General features: G+C 43.0%; 1 protein-coding gene across 7 annotated transcripts in view; it reads left to right on the top strand.

The window, feature by feature from the left end:
- Positions 1 to 20,337, top strand: part of ARNT2 (aryl hydrocarbon receptor nuclear translocator 2) — a 196,901-nt gene that overhangs the window by 97,872 nt on the left and 78,692 nt on the right. For all 7 annotated transcript variants that reach the window (XM_034939269.3, XM_034939270.3, XM_034939271.3 and 4 more), the window contains 3 exons: positions 5,837 to 5,939; positions 11,606 to 11,671; positions 12,015 to 12,100. In XM_034939269.3, coding sequence (XP_034795160.2) covers positions 5,837 to 5,939; positions 11,606 to 11,671; positions 12,015 to 12,100 — 255 coding nt within the window. The remainder of the gene's footprint in view (positions 1 to 5,836; positions 5,940 to 11,605; positions 11,672 to 12,014; positions 12,101 to 20,337) is intronic.

Genomic DNA, 20,337 nt, shown 5'->3' on the forward strand with positions numbered 1-20,337 from the left:
GGAAGATTTCTGGGGCCTCTTACAAAGCCAGCCATTGTGCAACTTGAGCCCAAGTGCTCTAACAACTGGGTCCCTGAGCCACAGGGAAGCTCATCGCTCTGTACCAAAAGCAGGATGCTGATAGGACATCAAGAATTCTGACACTAGATTCTCCCTGAATTCAAAGAATGGGGAAGGTGAGAGGACCAGAGTGAGAAAACTAATTGTGGTCCTGGGGGCTGTTTGATTGTACCATTTCAGATGGAGCAGTTATAGATGCCCGCAAGTTCCCAGATGTGGCAGTGAGCATGGCTGGCTGCCCCGGACAGGAGGAAAGCTTGCTCAGAATTGAGGAGGACACGTCCTGAGAGGGAGATGTTAGGTGGGCCTTCCACATGGGTGCTGAAACCATGTAGGGTGATAGCAGGTCTTGGGGTAAAGAGAAAGGCTGTGGGTGCTGTGCTGAAAGTCTAAAATGAAGGAGGAGGAGAGATCCAGAGGTGGGAAGACAACAGAAACAAAGGAGGGGTAGTAGGTGGACGAGGTGGATGTCATGAGTCTGGAAGGAGCGTGTCATGCAGGAGTCAGGTTTTGAAGGGCTTCGGGGACTGAGGAAGACAGCAAGACTACCTTTGACCCCATGCCATGTGGGACATGGGAGCATGAGCCTTCTCTCCAGAGGGCATGCTCCAGAAGGCAGGCTGGTCTCTACTGAGGCAGGGAGTTGAGTTGAGTTCAGGGAGTGCCTATAAAGGAGGCTGAGTATACAGGAGCTGTCTTACTTCCGAGTGGGTATTCTGGAGGGCACCCAGGGGGTTGGAGATTAGGAGGGAAAGGAGCAGGGGGCTTGGATCAAGGGTGAAGAGTACACATAGGAGAGGTGACCAGGGTGGCCGGTTGTTTAGGCACTGACTAAGGAAAACAGAATGGGAGGCATCATGGGACCAGCCCAGAGACAGGATTACAAAAGAACCAGAGTCCTTCAGACCCAGTGGATGAGGCTGGGGAGCAGGGATTCTAGAAGGAGCCAGCCTTGGCTGGATGGATTGTGCCTCTAGGGATCTGCTGGGAGTCAGCCCGAGGAATCCAGGCCCATGGCACTAAGCAGAACCCAGGCTTCTGTGGGTCAGGAATGAAGATTAGATTAGGAGCAGTGTAACTGGCAGTAACATCTCTGTTTGCCTCTCTACTGGGAGCCGGTAGTAAGCAAACCCAGCACCCAGGTCTCCTGTGGGATGGAGACTGACTGCAATTCCATGACACTGGGATTCACAGCCCAGTGCTGGGGCGATGGCCACTTGATTTTGTACAACTCAACTGCTATTACATTTGTCAAAAATCCAATTTACACACAACCTTGCAGGAACACACCTACTCTATGAAGTCAGGCATGCTTTCATTCCAGAGGAGCCTGAAGAGCGGCTTCATTGTGTCCAAGGAAACCGGAGAAGCACACAGAGAAATAAACGTTGAAGCTGTTGTCTCTCAAGGTCATGACAACAGATCATGGAAGTGTGTTTTTTCATTTCCTCATGTTCCACTGCTCATGTGCTACGCAGCTGGGATTTATTTTCAGAGCACACTTTGGAATCTGCCAGACCCTCATGCTGGCCTGCTTCACAGCTGAAACCATTTGCCATTTGGTAGATGATAAAGCAAGTGACAATTTACACTAACATGGCCGTAAAAAGACGCCGTCTGTGAAGGAGACAGACAGGTGTCAAACCTGGGACAGCAGACAGCGCAGAATCAGCAGACGCCCAGGACCTCCCCTGCACAGGCTGCACCAGAGCTCTCAGCACACTGAGTCAGACCATTCCACTGAATAGAATTCTGGTCTACACATCCTGCTTAAAGATGTACGTACCAGTAGTCAGCATGGTGGTGATTGCTGGGTCTTTGTAGAGCGCCATGCAGTCTGCAGAGCCCTGGTCCATGTGAGAAGGGAAGGCTGCAAGTGTTGAGGGGAGCAAGCTGACCAGGTACAGTCCTAGACCATGTGTGCAGGATAGTTCTAGCACAGCATGACAGAGCCGGCCCAAGGAGAGCACAGTATGCTGCAGAGTGCAGCGAGGAAGGTGACCATCTTCTCTTGCATGTATTTTCACCCCCCCACACCTTCCTTCATTTGGAGCAGTGGGACCCAGTCTTGGGGAGGGTGACTTCTTCAAGGCCCTTTTGATTTCAAATGATAGAAACCCTTATGAAACGCTGTCTGCTGCAAAGCCGCAGCTCTCCAATCCCTTTCTCACTCTTCCTGGCTTTATTGTTCTTAGCTGTTATCTCAGTGTAACAATCTGTTCTGTTTGAGTCTATTCTCATCAACTTTAGTCTGTTCTCTTCTTTGTTGTTGTTGTCTGCTCTCTCATCCTCTAGGATATAATGGCCTTTGCCTGTTTAATTCTTTGTGCTTACATTAGTGTCTCTCACATATTGTCTGGGCTAAATGAATATTTGTGAAGTGATGGCTGAGGTGACACCTTGGGTAAGTTGTGATAAAAAGTAGAAGTCAGCTAAGCACAGTGGCTCACGCCTGTAGTCCCAGCACTTTGGGAGGCCGAGGCAAGAAGAATGCTTCAGCCCAGGAGTTCAAGACCTGACTGGGCAACATAGCAAGTCCTTGTCCCTACAAAAAATAAACAAACAAGCTGGGCATGGGGGCACACGTCTGTAGTCCCAGCTACTTGGGAGGCTGAGGTGGGAGGATTGCTTGAGCCTCAGAGGTCAAGGCTGCAGTGAGCTAAGATTCCACCACTGCACTCCAGCCTGGGCTACAGAGTGAGACCCTGTCTCAAAGAAGAAAAAAAAAAGGAAATCAGGCAAAGGGAAGGGGATTGCTCAGGGAGGGGAAGTGGCTGGGAAGGGCCAGGGATGAGAGAGGAGAGAGTGGCACACTGGGGAGCTGTGAGTCCTTCCGGGCAGCAGCAGGGGCCTGCGTGGAGTGGTGGGATGGCATAGGGTGAGGAGGGAGTATGAGAGGAGGGCAGGGGCCGGACTTCGGAGGCCTTTTATACTGGGCTGCGGGACTTGGATTTTCCTGACAACTAAGAGTGGAGAACATGAAAGGCTCTCAAGGAGGAGTGTGACGCGATCATTTGATCTAAGCCTGCCAGGAAACACATTTGTCGCTTGCCTCCTGTGTGTGAATCACTTTTATGTATGTTGTATCACAATAATTTTGAAAGCAAGATCTTGCTCTTTCATTTTGCAGTAGAGAAAACCATAGACCAGTGAGTCTGAGTGACTGGCGTCACATAAATGGTAGAGCCATAATCGTTTTTGTGTTTTAAGTGAAGAATTCTGGTAGCAGTGCAGAGGCTTGAATGAAAGGGACAAGATCAGAGGAAGTGATGACTGCCCTTTTGCAGCCATCCATCCAGAAATGCAGTGAGGGGGACAGATGTAAGGTGGTAGCAGTTCAGAGGCAGGAAGTGCACAGGCCAAAGATACACAGGAAGTAGAATTGATGGAATATTGGTGACTGATCAGATGTTGGAGTTTTTCGTATTCATTATTTAATAAGCATTTATAGAGCCAAGCATAATTGTAGTCACTTTGTAATATTAATTCATTTAATGCACACAAAAACTATCTAAAGGAAGTACTATTATTATCTTCATTTTTACCCATGAAGTAGCTGAAGCACAGAGGTGTTAGGTAACTTGCCCAGGGTCACACAGTGAGTGAAGGAGGCAGGACTTAAAGCTAGGTAGTCCAGCTCCAGAGTCTATGCTCTTACCTCCTAAATTTCTAGTTTGAGCAACTGGGTAGTGGTGGCGCCAATGACAAAGTTAGGGGACTGTGGAGAAAGGGCAGCTTTGGACAGGAAGAAGAATTTGCTTTTGGACCTGAGGAATGTAAGATGTCAGTGAGATGCCCAAGAGACAGTTGTACATGTAGGAGCTTCCAAGAGAGGTCTGGCTGTGTTAAAGAAAAAATGATTCCCAACATTTGTTAAAAACTATAAAGAAGATTCCATTCAAGGGATGCCATGTCAAGAGGTGCAGGCACCACTGCACTGTGGTCTTGCACGCTAGGAGAGAGTGGACCCAATTCCAACAAGGATAAGTGAGGGTTTAGAAGCAAGAAGCAAGGTGGCAGCAGGAGGCAGTGGGTGGAAAATGACTAAAAGGAAACATCAGGGGTTGGGGGATTCCGGTGAGACTCAATCATCAGAATCCTTGCTGAGTACAGTGCAGGGTGGTAGATATCAAGGGTGTCAGATACCAAGGGTGGGGGATTCTCACCAAACTAAGTTAGAATTCTTGCTCAAATTGGGTTCTGCAAGGACAGAGAGGGAAGCTCAAGGTCAGGCCTAGACAGGCAGAGGACTCACAGGAGGTCGATTGAGTTTCAGTCAAAGGAGAGAGGCTTTATCAGCTGGAGATGGACATCTTGATGTCCTCAGTATGTAAGAGGTGGTGGAGCGGAAAGTCGCCAAGGGTCCCTGGGAGAGAGTGAGAGAGAGAAGGGCCAAGGCCCAGCCCTGAGAATGCCAACATGGGGTGGGGAGGAGCTGGACTGAGGAAGAGGGCCTGCCCCAAGGATAGGCTGGAGAAGGTGGTGTCCCAAGGCAAGAATGTTCCAAGGGACTGGCCAAGGATAAGGACAAGGTGGAGAGGGGCTGAAGAGTGTGTATCAAATTGGGCCACATAGAGAGCCCTTGTGGCCTGGGCTGGAGCAGCTGCCATGGAGCTGTAGTGGGTGGAGGCCCAATACAGTGGGTGCAGTGGGCTGGGCATCAAAAGGGGGCAGTGAGTGTGGACAGAACCCTCCAACCGCAGATGCAGAGAGAGGATAAGAACTTCAAGGCCAGAGAAGGTCTTTTGCTTGTTTGTTTTCCCCTAAGATGGAAGAGATTTGATGGTGTTTAAATACTGGAGGAAGTAGACAGTAGGGAGGGGAGAGGGTAGAAATAGCCACGTGGGAGGAGGTCAACTGATGACCCAGAACCCCGTGGGGGGTGGGAGAAGAAATACACTGAGGTTCAGTGCTTCTTCCTCTCAGGTAAGAGCAAGGTGGGGGATGGATGCAGAAAAGTGGGAGGGACAGAGATGTGTGTGCAGGCGGTGAGGGAGAGGAGGGACTCGGGGATAATGTCTGGTTTCTGACTTAGATTTCCATGCAGATGGCAGTGCCCTTGCTGATGTTTAGGGAGGGTTTGGGGAAGAGTGGGTGAAGCTGCTTTTGAGGTGCATGGTCAGCTGCTGATGGTGTGGCCCTGGGGCTAAGGAAACGAAGGGGTTGATGCTAGAGGTGTAGATATAGTACGGTCATTAGCATCCAGAGGTGACTGTCAAAACCTGGGTGTGGATAAAATTGCATAGGGGACATGTACAGTGAGAAGAGAAGAAGGCTGAGGCTGGAGCCTCCAGGGAGAAAGGAGCAGAGAGGAGAGAGGAATCGGGAGCGCTGTGTCCGAAGCCAGGGGAGGGCAGATGCTTGAGAAGGGAGCAGTGCGCGGTCGCATAAAGCCCAGCAAAGCAGTTGGATCAAACAAAGGAAAAACGTGTTTTGGATTTAGCAGTAAGGAAGTTGGTGACCTTGGCAAATGCCTTTTCCATGGAGTGGTGAGGGAGAGAGCCAAATTGGAGTGACTGCAGGCGACGGAATCCAGCAAAGCAGAGGCAGCAAGTGTAGACGGCTCTGAAGAAACAAAGCATTTTGAATTGTGTGGATTTCATCACTATGTGAGTTTCTTGCCAAAGAATGTTGGGAATTCCAAGACACAAACAATTTGCACAGCCACACTTGTCCTCATTTGGCAGAGCATTTGGAGAAAGCACTCCCCGAACTCCCTCCTCCATCTCCCAACCGAAGGCAGAGGCTTACGTAACTGTCCTTCTCTCTCTCTTAGGCCGGATCTTGGACCTGAAGACTGGGACGGTCAAGAAAGAAGGGCAGCAGTCATCCATGAGGATGTGCATGGGCTCGCGGCGGTCTTTCATCTGCAGGATGAGGTCTGTTTGGGGGAGCAGCAGGCCATCATGGTGGTTGGTTTGCTCCTTTTTCTGTCACTGTTAAGAGCCTTGACCAGCTCTGCCGCAGTCACACATGCCAACTTGGGTTCACTCCAGGGACTTCGTCTTCTTGACCTCAGCATGCAGATATACAGGATCCTTGGTTTAGGAAGGATTCTCTCTATCCTCCTACCACCCCACTTTGTCTAATTTCCTACCATTTTCTTCTCATTCCTAGATTCACACCCTCTTGTCCACTGTATCACTCTACTTCCTACCCATCTTTAAGACCCTTCTCCAGTCCAACCTCTCCAAGATTCTGTAGTTCTCAACATGTTTTATATTAAGATGCCTGATTTCACACTTATTCATATATTTCCTGTCACAATTCACACATTTAATTGGTCTCTATGATATTGTTGATTGATATGTTAAATGTAAATGTCTGGGTTCCATGAGTAAATTATAGTGCCTTGAGGATGAAGGCTTTGATTGAGACTTCTCTGAGCCTCCCTGACATCTAGCAGAGTCTTCTACATATATTTGATTTCTACATCATAATTGAAGAAATGCAGGAATGAATGAACTTTGGAGAAATCAGGGGAATTTTGCCATGTCCTTGAAGAAAGAGAGCTGGGAACTTGAATCCTCCAGTCCAGTTCAGCACCTCTGTACCTTCAACCCTGTGCCCCCTGAGGGATGGTTGACATGAACTGCAAGGTGGGAGGTGCAGGACAGAGAATTGAGATTGTTTGGGCTGCGGAGTTCATGAGGCAGTGACGTGAGGTGATGCCACTCATCATTCATTTATTTAGTTATTCAACAAATTTATGTTAAGGGTCTGCCTGTGCCACGTGCTCTTCAAGGTGCCTGGGAGTCAATGTTAAGTAAAGCAAACAAGGCCTGGTGTGGTGGCTCATGCCTGTAATCCCAGCACTTTGGGAGGCTGAGGTGGGCAGATCACCTGAGGTCAGGAGTTTGAGACCAGCCTGGCCAACATGGTGAAACCCCGTCTTTATTAAAAATACAAAAATTAGCTGGATGTGGTGGCACACGCCTGTAATCCCAGCTAGTCAGGAGGCTGAGGTGAGAGGATCACTTGAACCCAGGAGGCAGAGGTTGCAGTGAGCTGAGATCGCGCCACTGCACTCCAGCCTGGGTAACAGAGTGAATCTCTGTCTCAAAAAAAAAAAAAAAGAGACTAAAATAATAATAAAGCAAACAAAACCCCTGCCTGCATAGAATTCATTTTAGTAGGGGTGATACACAGTAGACAAAAGTACCAAGTAAATATATGGAACATCAGATGGTGGTGAGTGCTATGGAGGAAACATAAAGCAAACTTAAGTGGGAGTAGGAAATAGCATATTTCGTTAATTTCCATGTTATATAGGATGGGAGGGGAAGACATCACTGATAAGGTGACTTTTGAGCAGAGACCTAAAGAAAGTGAGTGAATGAAACAAGGGAATGTCTGGGCAAAGAGAAGGGCAAGTAGAGGGAATAGCGAGTGCAAAGGCCCGGAGGCAGGGATGTTCTTGGCATGTTCAAGGAACAATGAGAAGGTCCTTGTCTCAGAAGCAGAGTGAATGGGGTACGGTGCAGGAGGAATGGGCAGAGATGTGGTTGAGAGGTAGTGGATGTTAGGTCATGTTGACTTTACATCGCTTCAGCTTTTACTCTGCGTGAGATGAGAGGTCACTGAAGTTGACTGTGAGAGTTTCATGTTCTGAATAACATTTTTAAAAACTGCCCTGGTTTTCTGTGGAGAATAAACCTGTGGACAAAGAAGAAGGGTAGAAGTAAGGAGGTTATTGTAATGATTCAGGTGAGAAATGTGATTGTGGTAGAAAGTGCTCAGATTTTGAGTGTATTTCACAGACAGAGCCAGCCTTCAGGTAGGGTGTGAGAAAAAGAGAGAAGTCAAAGGTTCAGCTAAAGTTTTTGCCCACTCAATTGGAAAAATTGAGTTGTCATTCTCTAAGATGGAAAAGGTTGTTGAGGGGAGCTGGTTTGGGGTTGAGGGGAATTCCAGCATTTTAAGATTAAGATGCCTGTCTATAAGAAACTTAAACAAATTTACAATAAAAAAACAAGCAACCCCATAAAAAAGTGGGCAAAGGACGTGAGCAGACACTTTTCAGAAGAAGACATACATGCGGCCAACAATCATATAAAAAAAAAAAAAGCTCAATATCACTGATTATTACAGAAATGCAAATCAAAACCAAAATGAGACACCATCTCACACCAGTCAGAATCGCTCTTATTAAAAAGTCAAAAAGGGCCGGGTGTGGTGGCTCATGCCTGTAATCCCAGCATTTTGGGAGGCCAAGGCGGGCAGATCACGAGGTCAAGAGATCAAGACTATCCTGGCCAACATGGTGAAACCCCGTCTCTACTAAAAATAGAAAAATTAGCTGGGTGTGGTGACGCGTGCCTGTAGTCCCTGCTACCCGGGAGGCTGAGGCAGGAGAATTGCTTGAACCTGGGAGATGGAAGTTGCGGTGAGCCGAGATCACGCCACGCACTCCAGCCTGGCAACAGAGCAAGACTCCATCTCAAAAATAAATAAATAAATATATAAATAATAAAAATAAAAAAGTCAAAAAATAACAGATGCTGGTGAGGTTGTGGAGAAAAAGGAACACTTACACAGTATTGGTGGGAATGTAAATTAGTTCAGCCATGGTGGAAGACAGTGTGGTGATTCCTCAAAGACCTAAAAAGAGAAATACCATTTGACCCAGCAATCCCATTCCTGGGTACATACCCAAAGAACTATAAATCATTCTGTTATAAAGACATATGCATGCATATGTTTATTGCAGCACTATTCACAATAGCAAAGACATGGAATCAACCTAAATGGCCATCAGTGATAGACTGGATAAAGAAAATATGGTACGTATACACCATGGAATACTATACAGTCATAAAAAAGAAAAAGATCATGTCCTTTGCATGGATGTGGATGCACCTGGAAGTCATTATTGTTAGCGAATTAACACAGGAACAAAAAACCAAATACCGCATATTCTCACTTACAATTGAGAGCTAAATGATGAAAACTCAGGGACACATGGAGCAGAACAACACACACTGGGGACTTTCAGAGGGTGGAGGGTGGGAGGAGGAAGAACATCAGGAAAAATAACTAATGGGTACTAGGCTTAATACCTGGATGATGAAATAATCTGTACAACAAAGCCCATGACACGAGTTTACCTGTATAACAAACCTGCACTTGAACTTAAAAGCTAAAAAAAAAAAGATGCCCACAGACACCTAGACGGGGAAGATGAGCAGACAGTTGGACATGTAGTTCTGGAATCCAAGGAAGAGGTTGGGGCTGAAGATATGGACCTGGGGATTGATATCAATAAAATGGTATCTAAGGCCTCAAAACTGAGATGCATGTGAAATCACGTGGGAGGTGGGTATAGACAGAGGAGAAGACAGAGGACTGAGTCCTGGGGCTTTCCTGCCTCAGGGGGATGGGGAAGAACCAGCAAAGGAGACTGAGAAGGAGCAGTGAGGCAGGTGGGAGGGGAAGAAGAAAGGGCAAGGGAACAAGAGAGGGCAAAGGAAGTTTCTGGAAAAAAGGAGTTATCAAAGGCCAAAGGCTACTGATGAGCCCTGAATGTGAGCCCTGAATGTCCATCACTGGACCTCGGAGAGAGAACCAGGAGGAGATATGGCACGTAGGATATACGGCACGTAGCAGCACAATGGAACCACTTACTAACGTCACCCTCACCTAATTGCATGCCACAGGATCTGTGACTTGCCACAGGATCTGTGACTTGCACTGGGGCGTCCGTTGCTTACTATGAAGTTCCAAACAATAGGTGCTTTAAAATAAGTATCTATTTTCCCTAATTTAGAGTAATCTTTTAAAGCAACTACACTTTTTAAGCAAAACCTGTTTATGTACAGGCTGGTTGGTCTCCCTCAGATCAGCAAGGTTGCCTGTGTTGAGGGGAGACCCGCTTCTCTCACCCACTCCTTGGGCCCTGAGAGCTGGCAGAGACCATTTGTTCCGTTTTACGAGAAATGGCCCTTCAGGGATTTGAGCCTCGCTGTTCTTTTCTCTGAGTCTCCTCCTCTCGAGGCTGAGCCTCTGGAATTCTTGAAGGCACAGATGAAATCCTCTTTGCCACCTGCCTCAGGTCACAGGATGGTGCTGGAATGACAGAAAGCACGCATGTCTCCATTTAACTTAGGACTGGGTCCCCACAGACTGCCTGCCCCTCTTTCAGCAGCAGGGGCAAGCTGGGCAGTGGGATCCACTTGCATTGCTGTCCATCCAGAGATGAAATGCCATCAGTTAGTGTAGTCAGTCACGGCATGTTTGTCCTGCAGTGCTTCTGTGAATAAATGCCTATCCTAGCTTAGTAGACATTGAGTAGAGCACCAGCAATACAAATCTTAATCGTACCATCTAAGCAATTCCCTTATGAATAAATTGATTGAAAGTGCCATAGTATATCATTTCCATTAGCCCATAAAGCCATTATCACTGCCCTGTCAATGAAATTCATGCAATCCCTTCCCTGCCCTAGTGTCCTTCCAGGGAGCGTGATATTGGTTGCTCTTTGAAGTGCCAGGTCCATACTGCCTGTGTTTACCTGAGAGGTGGGCAGTGCTGCCATCTACTGAGAACATAACATTTTCCTCCAAATGAAACAGCTATTTTCAGTAAAGCACTGGGCACAGTCAGCCAGAAAACGGCAGAGGGCCAAACATTGCTGGGCAGCAATGACATGGGGTGAGCCTCCTGTGAGGACCACACTAGTGCTGGCAGCTGTCTAAGGTCTCAGAGTATAACTAGACTCTTATCCCTGCTGTACTGAAAATTAAGATATTCAGGATATCATTTGTGATGTAGTTGGGAAATGGAAATGCACATAAAAAATGGATATACCAAGCAGCAGTCAGAGCCTGGCCATGGTGCAGGCTTTGGGTGTTCAGCACCTGAGATGCTGAGAGGATCATTGAAAAGGGAGGCAGGAAAGGTTGTCCCAGAGTGTGCAGTGTGATGCCACCATCCCCTGCCTCCCAGATGGGGACTCACAGAAAGACCGGATTCTCTACCTGTTTATCTCTCATCCCCACGCTCTCCTCTGCCATCAGCAGACTTCCAGCTGTCTGGTTGTCCCTAGTGCTAGAACAGTGTATGGGAGGAGAGAGTTTCCACAGCTGTGATGCTAAAGCCTGAGAAGATGCTACTGTTCATTAACTGGCAACATCTGTTTTAAGTTGATGTCACTGCTCAGGCCTGAAGGGACATTATTGCTGTCATCACCCTCTTCCCTTCTTTCCTAAACGCCATGGAGTTCCACTGAAATGATCTGCAGGACTGAGCATGGCCAGGTCTCTCCTAGAGTCTTTCTATAGGTCTCCAGCTCTTGGACTGGGCCCTGAAACAATTTCAGTGTGTGTTGTAATGTGGGTCACACTCTCCTTTCTTCAGTCACACACACACACAAAAAAAATCAAAGGCATGCAGGTCTGCTTCTGCACTTTTGAAGAAAATTGGCTATAGGCGTCACCTGAATAAATGTGTAAGCATCAATTAAGGCTCATCTACTTGACTGCAGCACCATATATTGAGTAAACTTGCCTGGGTCTTTGCTCATTCTAATACATTTGTCACATCTTAGGTGTGGAAATGCTCCTTTGGACCACCTTCCTCTAAACAGAATAACCACCATGAGGAAAAGGTTCAGGTCAGTATCTCTTCCGATGTATATTTTGGGACTGTTCTGGTAGATAGTCTAAACACCCTAAGCTAAGCAGCCTAGATTAAAGAAGGGGCTTAGTGTGGTGAGGACCAAGAGAACCAGACGTCAGGGTGGCAGTGGCAGAGATGAGAGAGAACAGGGAGTTGGGTGGAATTTATTTTTGATTTTCAGACCATGTGGGAGGAAGGAACACAGGATGGTGAGGAGTCAAGATTCAAAACCACAAAGGCAGACAAGGGAACCCAGTAGCTTAGATGCCAGAGGAGTCATCAACATCCTTGCCTCACCCTCATATGATGAAAACAATTTCACAAATGTTCTTTTTTAGGAATGGCCTTGGCCCTGTGAAAGAAGGAGAAGCCCAATATGCTGTGGTCCACTGCACAGGTTACATCAAGGCCTGGCCACCAGCAGGTAAGGAGACCTGCATATAAATTCCACGGGAACTGGGTGCTGCTCATACCTGACCATGGTGTCCTGTTAGAAAGGTATTCTCATAGGAATAGGTAGGAAAATATTCTTATTTTTCTTTGTGGTTAGAACACAATGATCTTTGTAATTGGAAAACATCCTGCTACTTGAAACAAAGGTTTCTGTAAAGAGCTAACTGTGCAACCAGACGCAGTGGCTCACGCCTGTAATCCCAGCACTTTTTGGGGCCAAGGCGGGTGGATCACGAGATCAGGAGATTGAGACCACCCTGGCTAACACGGTGAAACCCTGTGTCTACTAAAAATACAAAAAATTAGCTGGGCGTGGTGGCGGGCGCCTGTCGTCCCAGCTACTTCGGAGGCTGAGGCAGGAGAGTTGCTTGAACCCGGGAGGCTGAGGCAGGAGAGTCGCTTGAACCCAGGAGGCAGAGGTTGCAGTGAGCCAAGATTTCACCACTGTATTCCAGCCTGGGCAACACAGCAAGACTCCATCTCAAACAAACAAACAAACAAACAAAAAACAAAAAAAAACACAACTAATTGTACAAAGGTGATTGGAGTCTTAGCAACTTGTTTCTAGGTTCTGTCACCCAGAGCATTCTATAAAGTCAGAGTGGCAATTTGAAATGATGAGTGTATCTAAATCATTACAGAAATGCAAATAAAAGCCACACTGAGATACATCGTATTCTCACTAAGATGGTTAAAAGACAGGTAACAACAAATGTTGGTGAGGATGTGGAGCAACTGGAATCCTCATACATTGCTGGTGGGAATATAAAATAGTATAGCCACTTGGGAAAACAGTTTGGCAGTTCCTGAAAATATTAAAAACAGAGTTACCATATAATTCAGCAATTTTCACTCCTAAATATACAACCAAGAGAATTGAAAATGTTCATAGCAACATCATTCATAATGGCCAAAAAATGGAAACAACTCAAATGTACACCAAGTGATGAATAGATAAATAAAATGTGGTATATTCTTGTAATGGAATATTATTCAGGAATAAAAAGCAATGAAATATTGATACATGCTATATTATGGACAAATCTTAAAAATGTCATGCTAAGTGAACAGAGTCAGACACAAAAGGCCACATATTATATGATTTCATTTATGTAAAATGTCCAGAATAGGCAAATTCATGAAGACAGAAAGATTTGTGGTTTCTTGGTACCGCAGGGAAGAATGAGGAATGACTGCTAATGGATACAGTGTTTCTTTTAGGGGTGACAGAGGTGTTCTAAAATTACACAGTGGTAATAGTTGCACTGCTATGTAACTATATTAAAAACCACTGATGTGAATTATATATCAATAAATTTGTTCCTAAACCAAAAAAGAAATACAATGTTAAATAATTTTTTATTCACTTTATGGCCCAGAATGTAGTATATATATCTCAGTAACTATTTCATGTCAGCTTGAGAACAATGTGTATACTGCTGTTGTTGGATGAAGTATTCTTTTTTTTTTTTATTTGAGATGGAGTTTCGCTCGTTACCCAGGCTGGAGTGCAAAGGCATGATCAGGGCTCACTGCAACCTCCACCTCCTGGGTTCAGGCGATTCTCCTGCCTCAGCCTCCTGAGTAGCTGGGATTACAGCCTCCCACCACCACACCTGGCTAATTTTTTGTATTTTTAGTAGAGATGGGGTTTCACCATGTTGGCCAGGCTGGTCTTGAACTCTTGACCTCAGGTGATCCACCTGCCTCGGCCTCCCAAAGTGCTGGGATGACAGGCGTGAGCCACCACACCCAGCCAGATAAAGTATTCTTTAAATGTCAATTTGATCAAGATGATTGATAGTGCTGTTGAGGGCAACTATGTTTGTATTGACTTTTTTGCCTGCTCAATGTAGCAATTACTGAAGGAGAAATGTTGAAATCTCCAATTATAAGAGTGGATTTTCCTGTTTCTCCTTGTAGGTCTTTTTTTGCGTCACGTATTTTGATGCTGTGTTGTTTGGTGCACATATGTTAGGGATTGTTATATTTTCAAAGAAAAGTGTTCCTTTTTATCCCTGATAATTTTCCTTGCTCTGAATTCTGCTTTGTATGAAATTAATAGAGTTTCTTCAACTTTCTTTTAATTACTGTTAGCATGGTATATCTTTCTCTATCCTTTTACTTACAACTTAACTGTGCCTTTATATTTAAAGTTGGTTTCTTGTAAACAACATATAGTTGGATCTAGTTTTTTAATCCGCTCCCATAATCTTTTAACTGATGCATTTAGACCAGTTACATTTAACATGATTATTGATATAGTTTGATTGATAGCTACCATGTTTTCTATTCATTGCACTCATTCTTTGTTTCTTTGCCTCTTTTTTTGCCTTTTTTTTAGTTTCTTTAAAAATATTTTTATTCTTTGCCCTAAGTTTGCAACATACATTTACAATTATTATATACAATTACATATATATATATATATATATATCCATGTTCAAAAAATATTATGCCACTTCATGTATAGTGCAGGCACCTTATAATAAAATCTTCCTTCTTCTGTCTTTTCATTTCTTATACTATTGCTCTCATTCATGTCACTTATGTGAATGCTATCATCACCCAATACATTGTAACTGTTATTGCTTTGAACAAACAGATATCTATTAGATCAATTTAAAATAAAATGTTTTATTATATCTTTATTTATTCCTTCTCTGATGCTCTTCTTCCAAGGAACTTATTTTAATATTTCTTAGAGGGCAGCATTACTGGTGATGAATTCTGTTTTTGGTTTTTTGTAGAAAATGTTTATTTCTCCTTCATATTTGAAGGATTGAAATTATGAGATACGGAAATATAGGTTGGCAGCTACTTTGTTTCAGTGCTTTAAATATTTCACTTCATTCTCTTCTTGTTAACATGGTTTCTGAAGAGAAGTCCACATAATTCTCATCCTTGTTCTTCTATAGGTAGTGTGGGATTATTTTTTCTAGCTTATTTTAAGAGTGTCTCTTTATGTTTGGTCTCCTTCAGTTTGAATATAACGTGCCTAAATATAGAGGGGTTTGTTTGTTTGTAATACTGCTTGGTATTCTCTGAGGCTCCTGGATCTGTGGTTTGATGTCTCTCGTTAACTTTGGACATTTTTCAGACATCACTTAAAAAATATCTCTTCTGCTCCATTTTCTCTTTCTTCTCCTTTTGTATTCCAATTACACAAATATATCTTTTGAAATTGTACCACAATTTTTTAGTGTTCTGTTGTTTTTTTTTTTTCATTCTTTTTTTCTCTTTGCATTTCAGTTTGGGAAGTTTCAAATTGATATATCTTCAAGTTCACTGATACTTTCCTTGGCTGTGTTCAGCCTACTGATGAGTCTATCAAAACTCTCCTTGACTGTTTTCAGTTTACTGATGAGTCTACCAAAGGCCTTCTTCATTTCTGTCACAGTGTTTTTTAATTTGAGCATTTCTTTTTTATTCTTTCTTAGAGTTTCCATCTCTCTGCTTTTTATTATCCATCTGTTCTTGCATATTGTCTACGTTTTCCATGAGAGTTTATAAGTTATTAATCACAATTATTTTAAATATCTGGTGATTTCAAAATGTGTTTCACACCTGAGTCTGGTTCCAGTGCTCACTTTGTCTCTTCAAACTATGTTTTTTTTCTAGCTTGTTAGTATGCCTTGTAATTCTTTGTTGAAATCCAGACATGTTGTATCAGATAATAGGAACTGAGGTAACTAGGCCTTTGGTGTGGGGTTTTATATTAATGTTCCTAGGAGTTGGGCTGTGTTTAATGTTTTAAATATTGTAGCTATAGGTTCCAGAGGCTATAAATTCCTTTCATGTTCTTGTTTTTCTCTCCTACTACCTTTGGTTTTCCAAAGAACTTTTTCTTCTTCTATTCTTTTTTTTTTTTTTTTTTTGAGATGGAGTCTCGCACTGTCACCAGGCTGGAGTGCAGTGGTGCAATCTCAGCTCACTGCAACCTCTGCCTCCCAGGTTCAAGCAATTCTCCTGTCTCAGCCTCCCAAGTAGCTGGGACTACAGGTGTGTACCACCACAGCCAGCTAGTTTTTGTATTTTTAGTAGAGATGGGGTTTCACCATGTTGGCCATGGTGGTCTCGATCTCCTGACCTGGTGATCCTCCTGCCTTGGCCTCCCAAAATGCTGGGATTATAGGCAGGAACCATGGCTCCTGGCTCAAAGAGCTTTTTCTTAAATAGTCTTAAATAGAGTATGCCTTGCAGCTATTTGAGCCCTGTTGATGTGGGATGAGGAGTTGGGGGAGAGAAATTGTTCTGTAATCTTATGATTAAACCTCACCGGCCGATGTCCTGGGGCTGTGACCTTCACAAGTGTTTCTTGTCTCTCCCTCCCCTTAGGCCGTATGGGAAGGATAGAGTTGGGCTGGAATTGAGTAACTCCTCTTTTCCGTAGGTGAGATAAGGTTCTGGTAAAGTCTTTTCTCTTAGAGAGTTGGTCTTTGTTATGGAGAATGCTCTGGACATATTTCAAAATGGTTACTTTTTATCTCCCCCTACCAGAGATTGGGGGGTGATTTTTCTTGGTTTTTCACTGTGAGAACCTGGTGGGTTCCTGGAGGTAAAACCCATGAAAGTGTGGGGGCCCATTTTTGTACATTTTAAAACACATTAATAATACATTCATATAGTAAAGTTAAAAATATTGTTTCATTCATTCATTCAACACGTATTTGTTGACCACCTACAATGTATGTGCGAGGCATTGTTCCAGGCACTGTAGATATTGTAGTGCATGTAAATCAGTGAAAATGACCAAGGCAAATCTCAATCATTTTAGGAGATTTATTTGCTAAAGTTGAGGAAATGTGCCTGGGAGATACGTATATGCCTTTCTCCAAAGATGATTTTGAGGGCTTCGATATTTAAAGGGAAAAGGGTGGATATGGGGGGAAGAGGAATACATTTTTAAAAGGTGCAGGTAGATAAGAGACAAACAGTTGCATCCTTTTGAGTCTTTGATCAGCCTTTCACTGAATATACAATTGGTGGGGGCGGGGGGCTGCGGTAAATAGTCACTTTTGCCTTCATCTGGCTCAATGACAAGCCAGATAACATAAACAGTAGAGCAGAGGAAGCTATCAGATATGCTTTTGTGTCAGGTGAGCAGAAGGATGTCTTTGAGTTCTGTCCTTTGTCTCACACCTGTGAAGATAAGCTGTCAATTTTCATTGCCAGGGTGAAATTCACCAGAACTGTTTTAGGGTAAAGATTTGGGGCCCACAAGGAATTTCCTTATGAACAAATTGTGGGGAGGTATGTAGCTTTTTTTTTTTTTTTTTGAGATGGATCTTGCTCTGTCATCCAGGCTGGAGTGCAGTGGCGCGATCTCTGGTCACTGCAAGCTCTGCCTCCTGGGTTCACGCCATTCTCCTGCCTCAGCCTCCGAGTAACTGGGACTACAGGCACCTGCCACCATGCCCGGCTAATTTTTTGTTTTTTGTTTTTTTTTTTACTAGAGATGGGGTTTCACCATGTTAGCCAGGATGGTCTCGATCTCCTGACCTCATGCTCCGCCCGCTTTGGCCTCCCAAAGTGCTGGGATTACAGGTGTGAGCCACCGTGCCTGGCCGCTTTTTTTTTTTTTTTTAATTTTTGTACCTATCTTATTTAGGAACCAAATGGAAGGCAGGTTTGCATGACCCAGTTCCCAGTTTGACTTTTCCCTTTGGATTAGTGAGTTAGAGTTCCTGAGATTTATCTTCCTTTCACATGCGCAAAATAGACACAATTCTGTATTCTGAAGATAAAAATGGGCAATAAACAAGATGCATAATCAAATATACAGTACATTAGATAGTTCACACTGAAGATGTAGACTCAAGAGTCATCAGTGTACACACGGTTATTAAAGTCGTAAACCTCTGTTTACCTCTGGGGAGAAAGGAAGCAGAATGGTATCAGCAAGCCCTCCAATTACACTGGATATTTTTTATTTCTCTAATATAAAGATAACATGAAGTAAATGTGGCAGAATGTTAACATGTTTTAAATCTGTGTATTGAAGAAGGTAGTTAAGCAAGACGAGTAAATTACAGAGATTTGCTGTACAATATAGTGCTTATGGTTAACAATAAAATACTGTGCACCTAGACATTTAAGAGTGTAGATCTCATGTTGTGTTCTTACCACAAAAAAAATAAATAAACAAAAATAAAAAAATACCAACAGACATACAAAAGGAAACTTTTGGAGGTCATGGTATGTTTACTACCTTGATTGTGGAGATGATAACGTGAGTGTATACATATGTCCAAACTTACCAAATTGGATATGTTAATTAGGTACAGTTTTTCATATACTGACCATATTTCAATAAAGCTAGGGAAAAAAATCTGTGTTTGGATACATGGGTGTTTGTTACATTTTCTATTTTTGTCTATGTTTAACCCTTTTCCCATTTGCCCTGAGAGTACTTGCCGGTAGCACTTGTGGCTGCAGAGTTTACCCCAAGATAACTTTGCCACAAAGTATCTTGCTTTTATTATTGTCACATTGCTCTAGTATATTGACTTTGGAAACAAAAGACATTCTATTTATAGCAGTCTGTGTTTAGTAGTGATATTTCCATTTACAAAATATAGTAATTCTCAATTGCTGAAAATACAAATCCTAGAAAATGTAGCATTCCTAGACACGATGTTAACATTGTTCTTGGACAGTTGTTGGCCAAAGATTTATTTGATGAATCTGATTTTACTGAGAAAGACAATTCTGATGATTCAGATGATTCTGATGTTACTTCTGTTTAGAAGTAACTCAAAGAACAGATTTTATATTTTATTTTCACATTGAAAATCAGTCATATTTGCTTCAGACTCCAAGAGCATGTTTATGTAAAATTAAATGAGTGCTGGCAGCAAGTTACACTTTTTTTTCTAAACAGGAGAAGAGTTAAAGCATAAAAAATTAAAAATCAGACTATAAAAAATTGTGGTACACAAAATATCCTGGCCACAAAAATCCAACAAATTTACTGGTAAAAATGTATCAACTATATATTTTTGTAAAATAAAAGCAAATACCAATAGTGTATTTCATGACTACACAAATAAATCATGATATTGAATAAATTTGCATCAATTTATAAAAGGTACATAAGGAGAAAGCAGCTATAGCAATAATAATTGTTACAAATCAAGCTGCAAAATGTAAATTTTTATTAAATTCTACACGTCATTGCAGTCCATATAAATAAATACTTTAATACACAAGAACACAAAGCATATGGCAAAATAATACATTTGAAGAAACGCCAATGCCATCTTCATGCTTGGAGTAAATAAAACGTTTCGTAGAATGTTGGTAATTGGCGAGCAAATGAAAAAATCATGAATTCTAAGAAAAACTAGCTTAAACTTAATATATATCATTGCCTCCGCTGGGTAATGGGTTATGTTAATAATGGATTCTGGTAGTGACAAATTGAATCTCTAGTATTAGGAGAATGATCCAAGTCCTATCTCTGACCAACTCATAGACCTGTCACTTACATTCCTTTGCTCATTACCATGCTCTGTCAATAGACAGTGAAGCCTTGCTGTCTTCTAGTAGACTGTACCTCTGACCTTGTATATGAGGCCTTCCATGAACAATATGGATGATTTGAAAGCAAATAATTTTTAGATACTGTTTAAAACGTAAAAAGAATGAGTTTTCTATATTCACAAATATAGTAAGCACCTTAATGCAGTTCTTAAATGTAAATAATAATAATAATAAATACTTACTGAAGGCTTACTATGGGTCAGATGTAATTATAAATGTTTTATAGCTACATTAACTCATTTAATCATCACAACAGCCGCATGGAAAGGGTGCTATCATTAATTTTTGTGATAAACAAGCAAACTGAGGCACAGAGCTATAACCTGCCTAAACTCATACAGCTGGTGCATACATAATGGAGCCAGAATGTGGACCCAGCTAGCTTGATTCTTAAGTTTGTGCCCTTAATCAGCATGTACATACATATGTATACATATACAGTCTTGCATCACTTAATAATGAGAATACATCCTGAGAAATGTGTCATTAGGCAATTTAATCGTTGTGTGAACATCATGGCATGCACTTAAACAGACGTAGGTGGTATAGCCTACTACACACCTAGGCTATGTGGGATAGCCTGTTGCTCCTAGGCTACAAATCTGTACAGCATGTTATTGTACTGAATATTTTAGCAGTTGTAACACAATGGTGAGTATTTGT

Source organism: Pan paniscus, chromosome 16 (genome assembly GCF_029289425.2).
Source record: "Pan paniscus chromosome 16, NHGRI_mPanPan1-v2.0_pri, whole genome shotgun sequence".
Taxonomy (NCBI): Eukaryota; Metazoa; Chordata; class Mammalia; order Primates; family Hominidae; genus Pan; species Pan paniscus.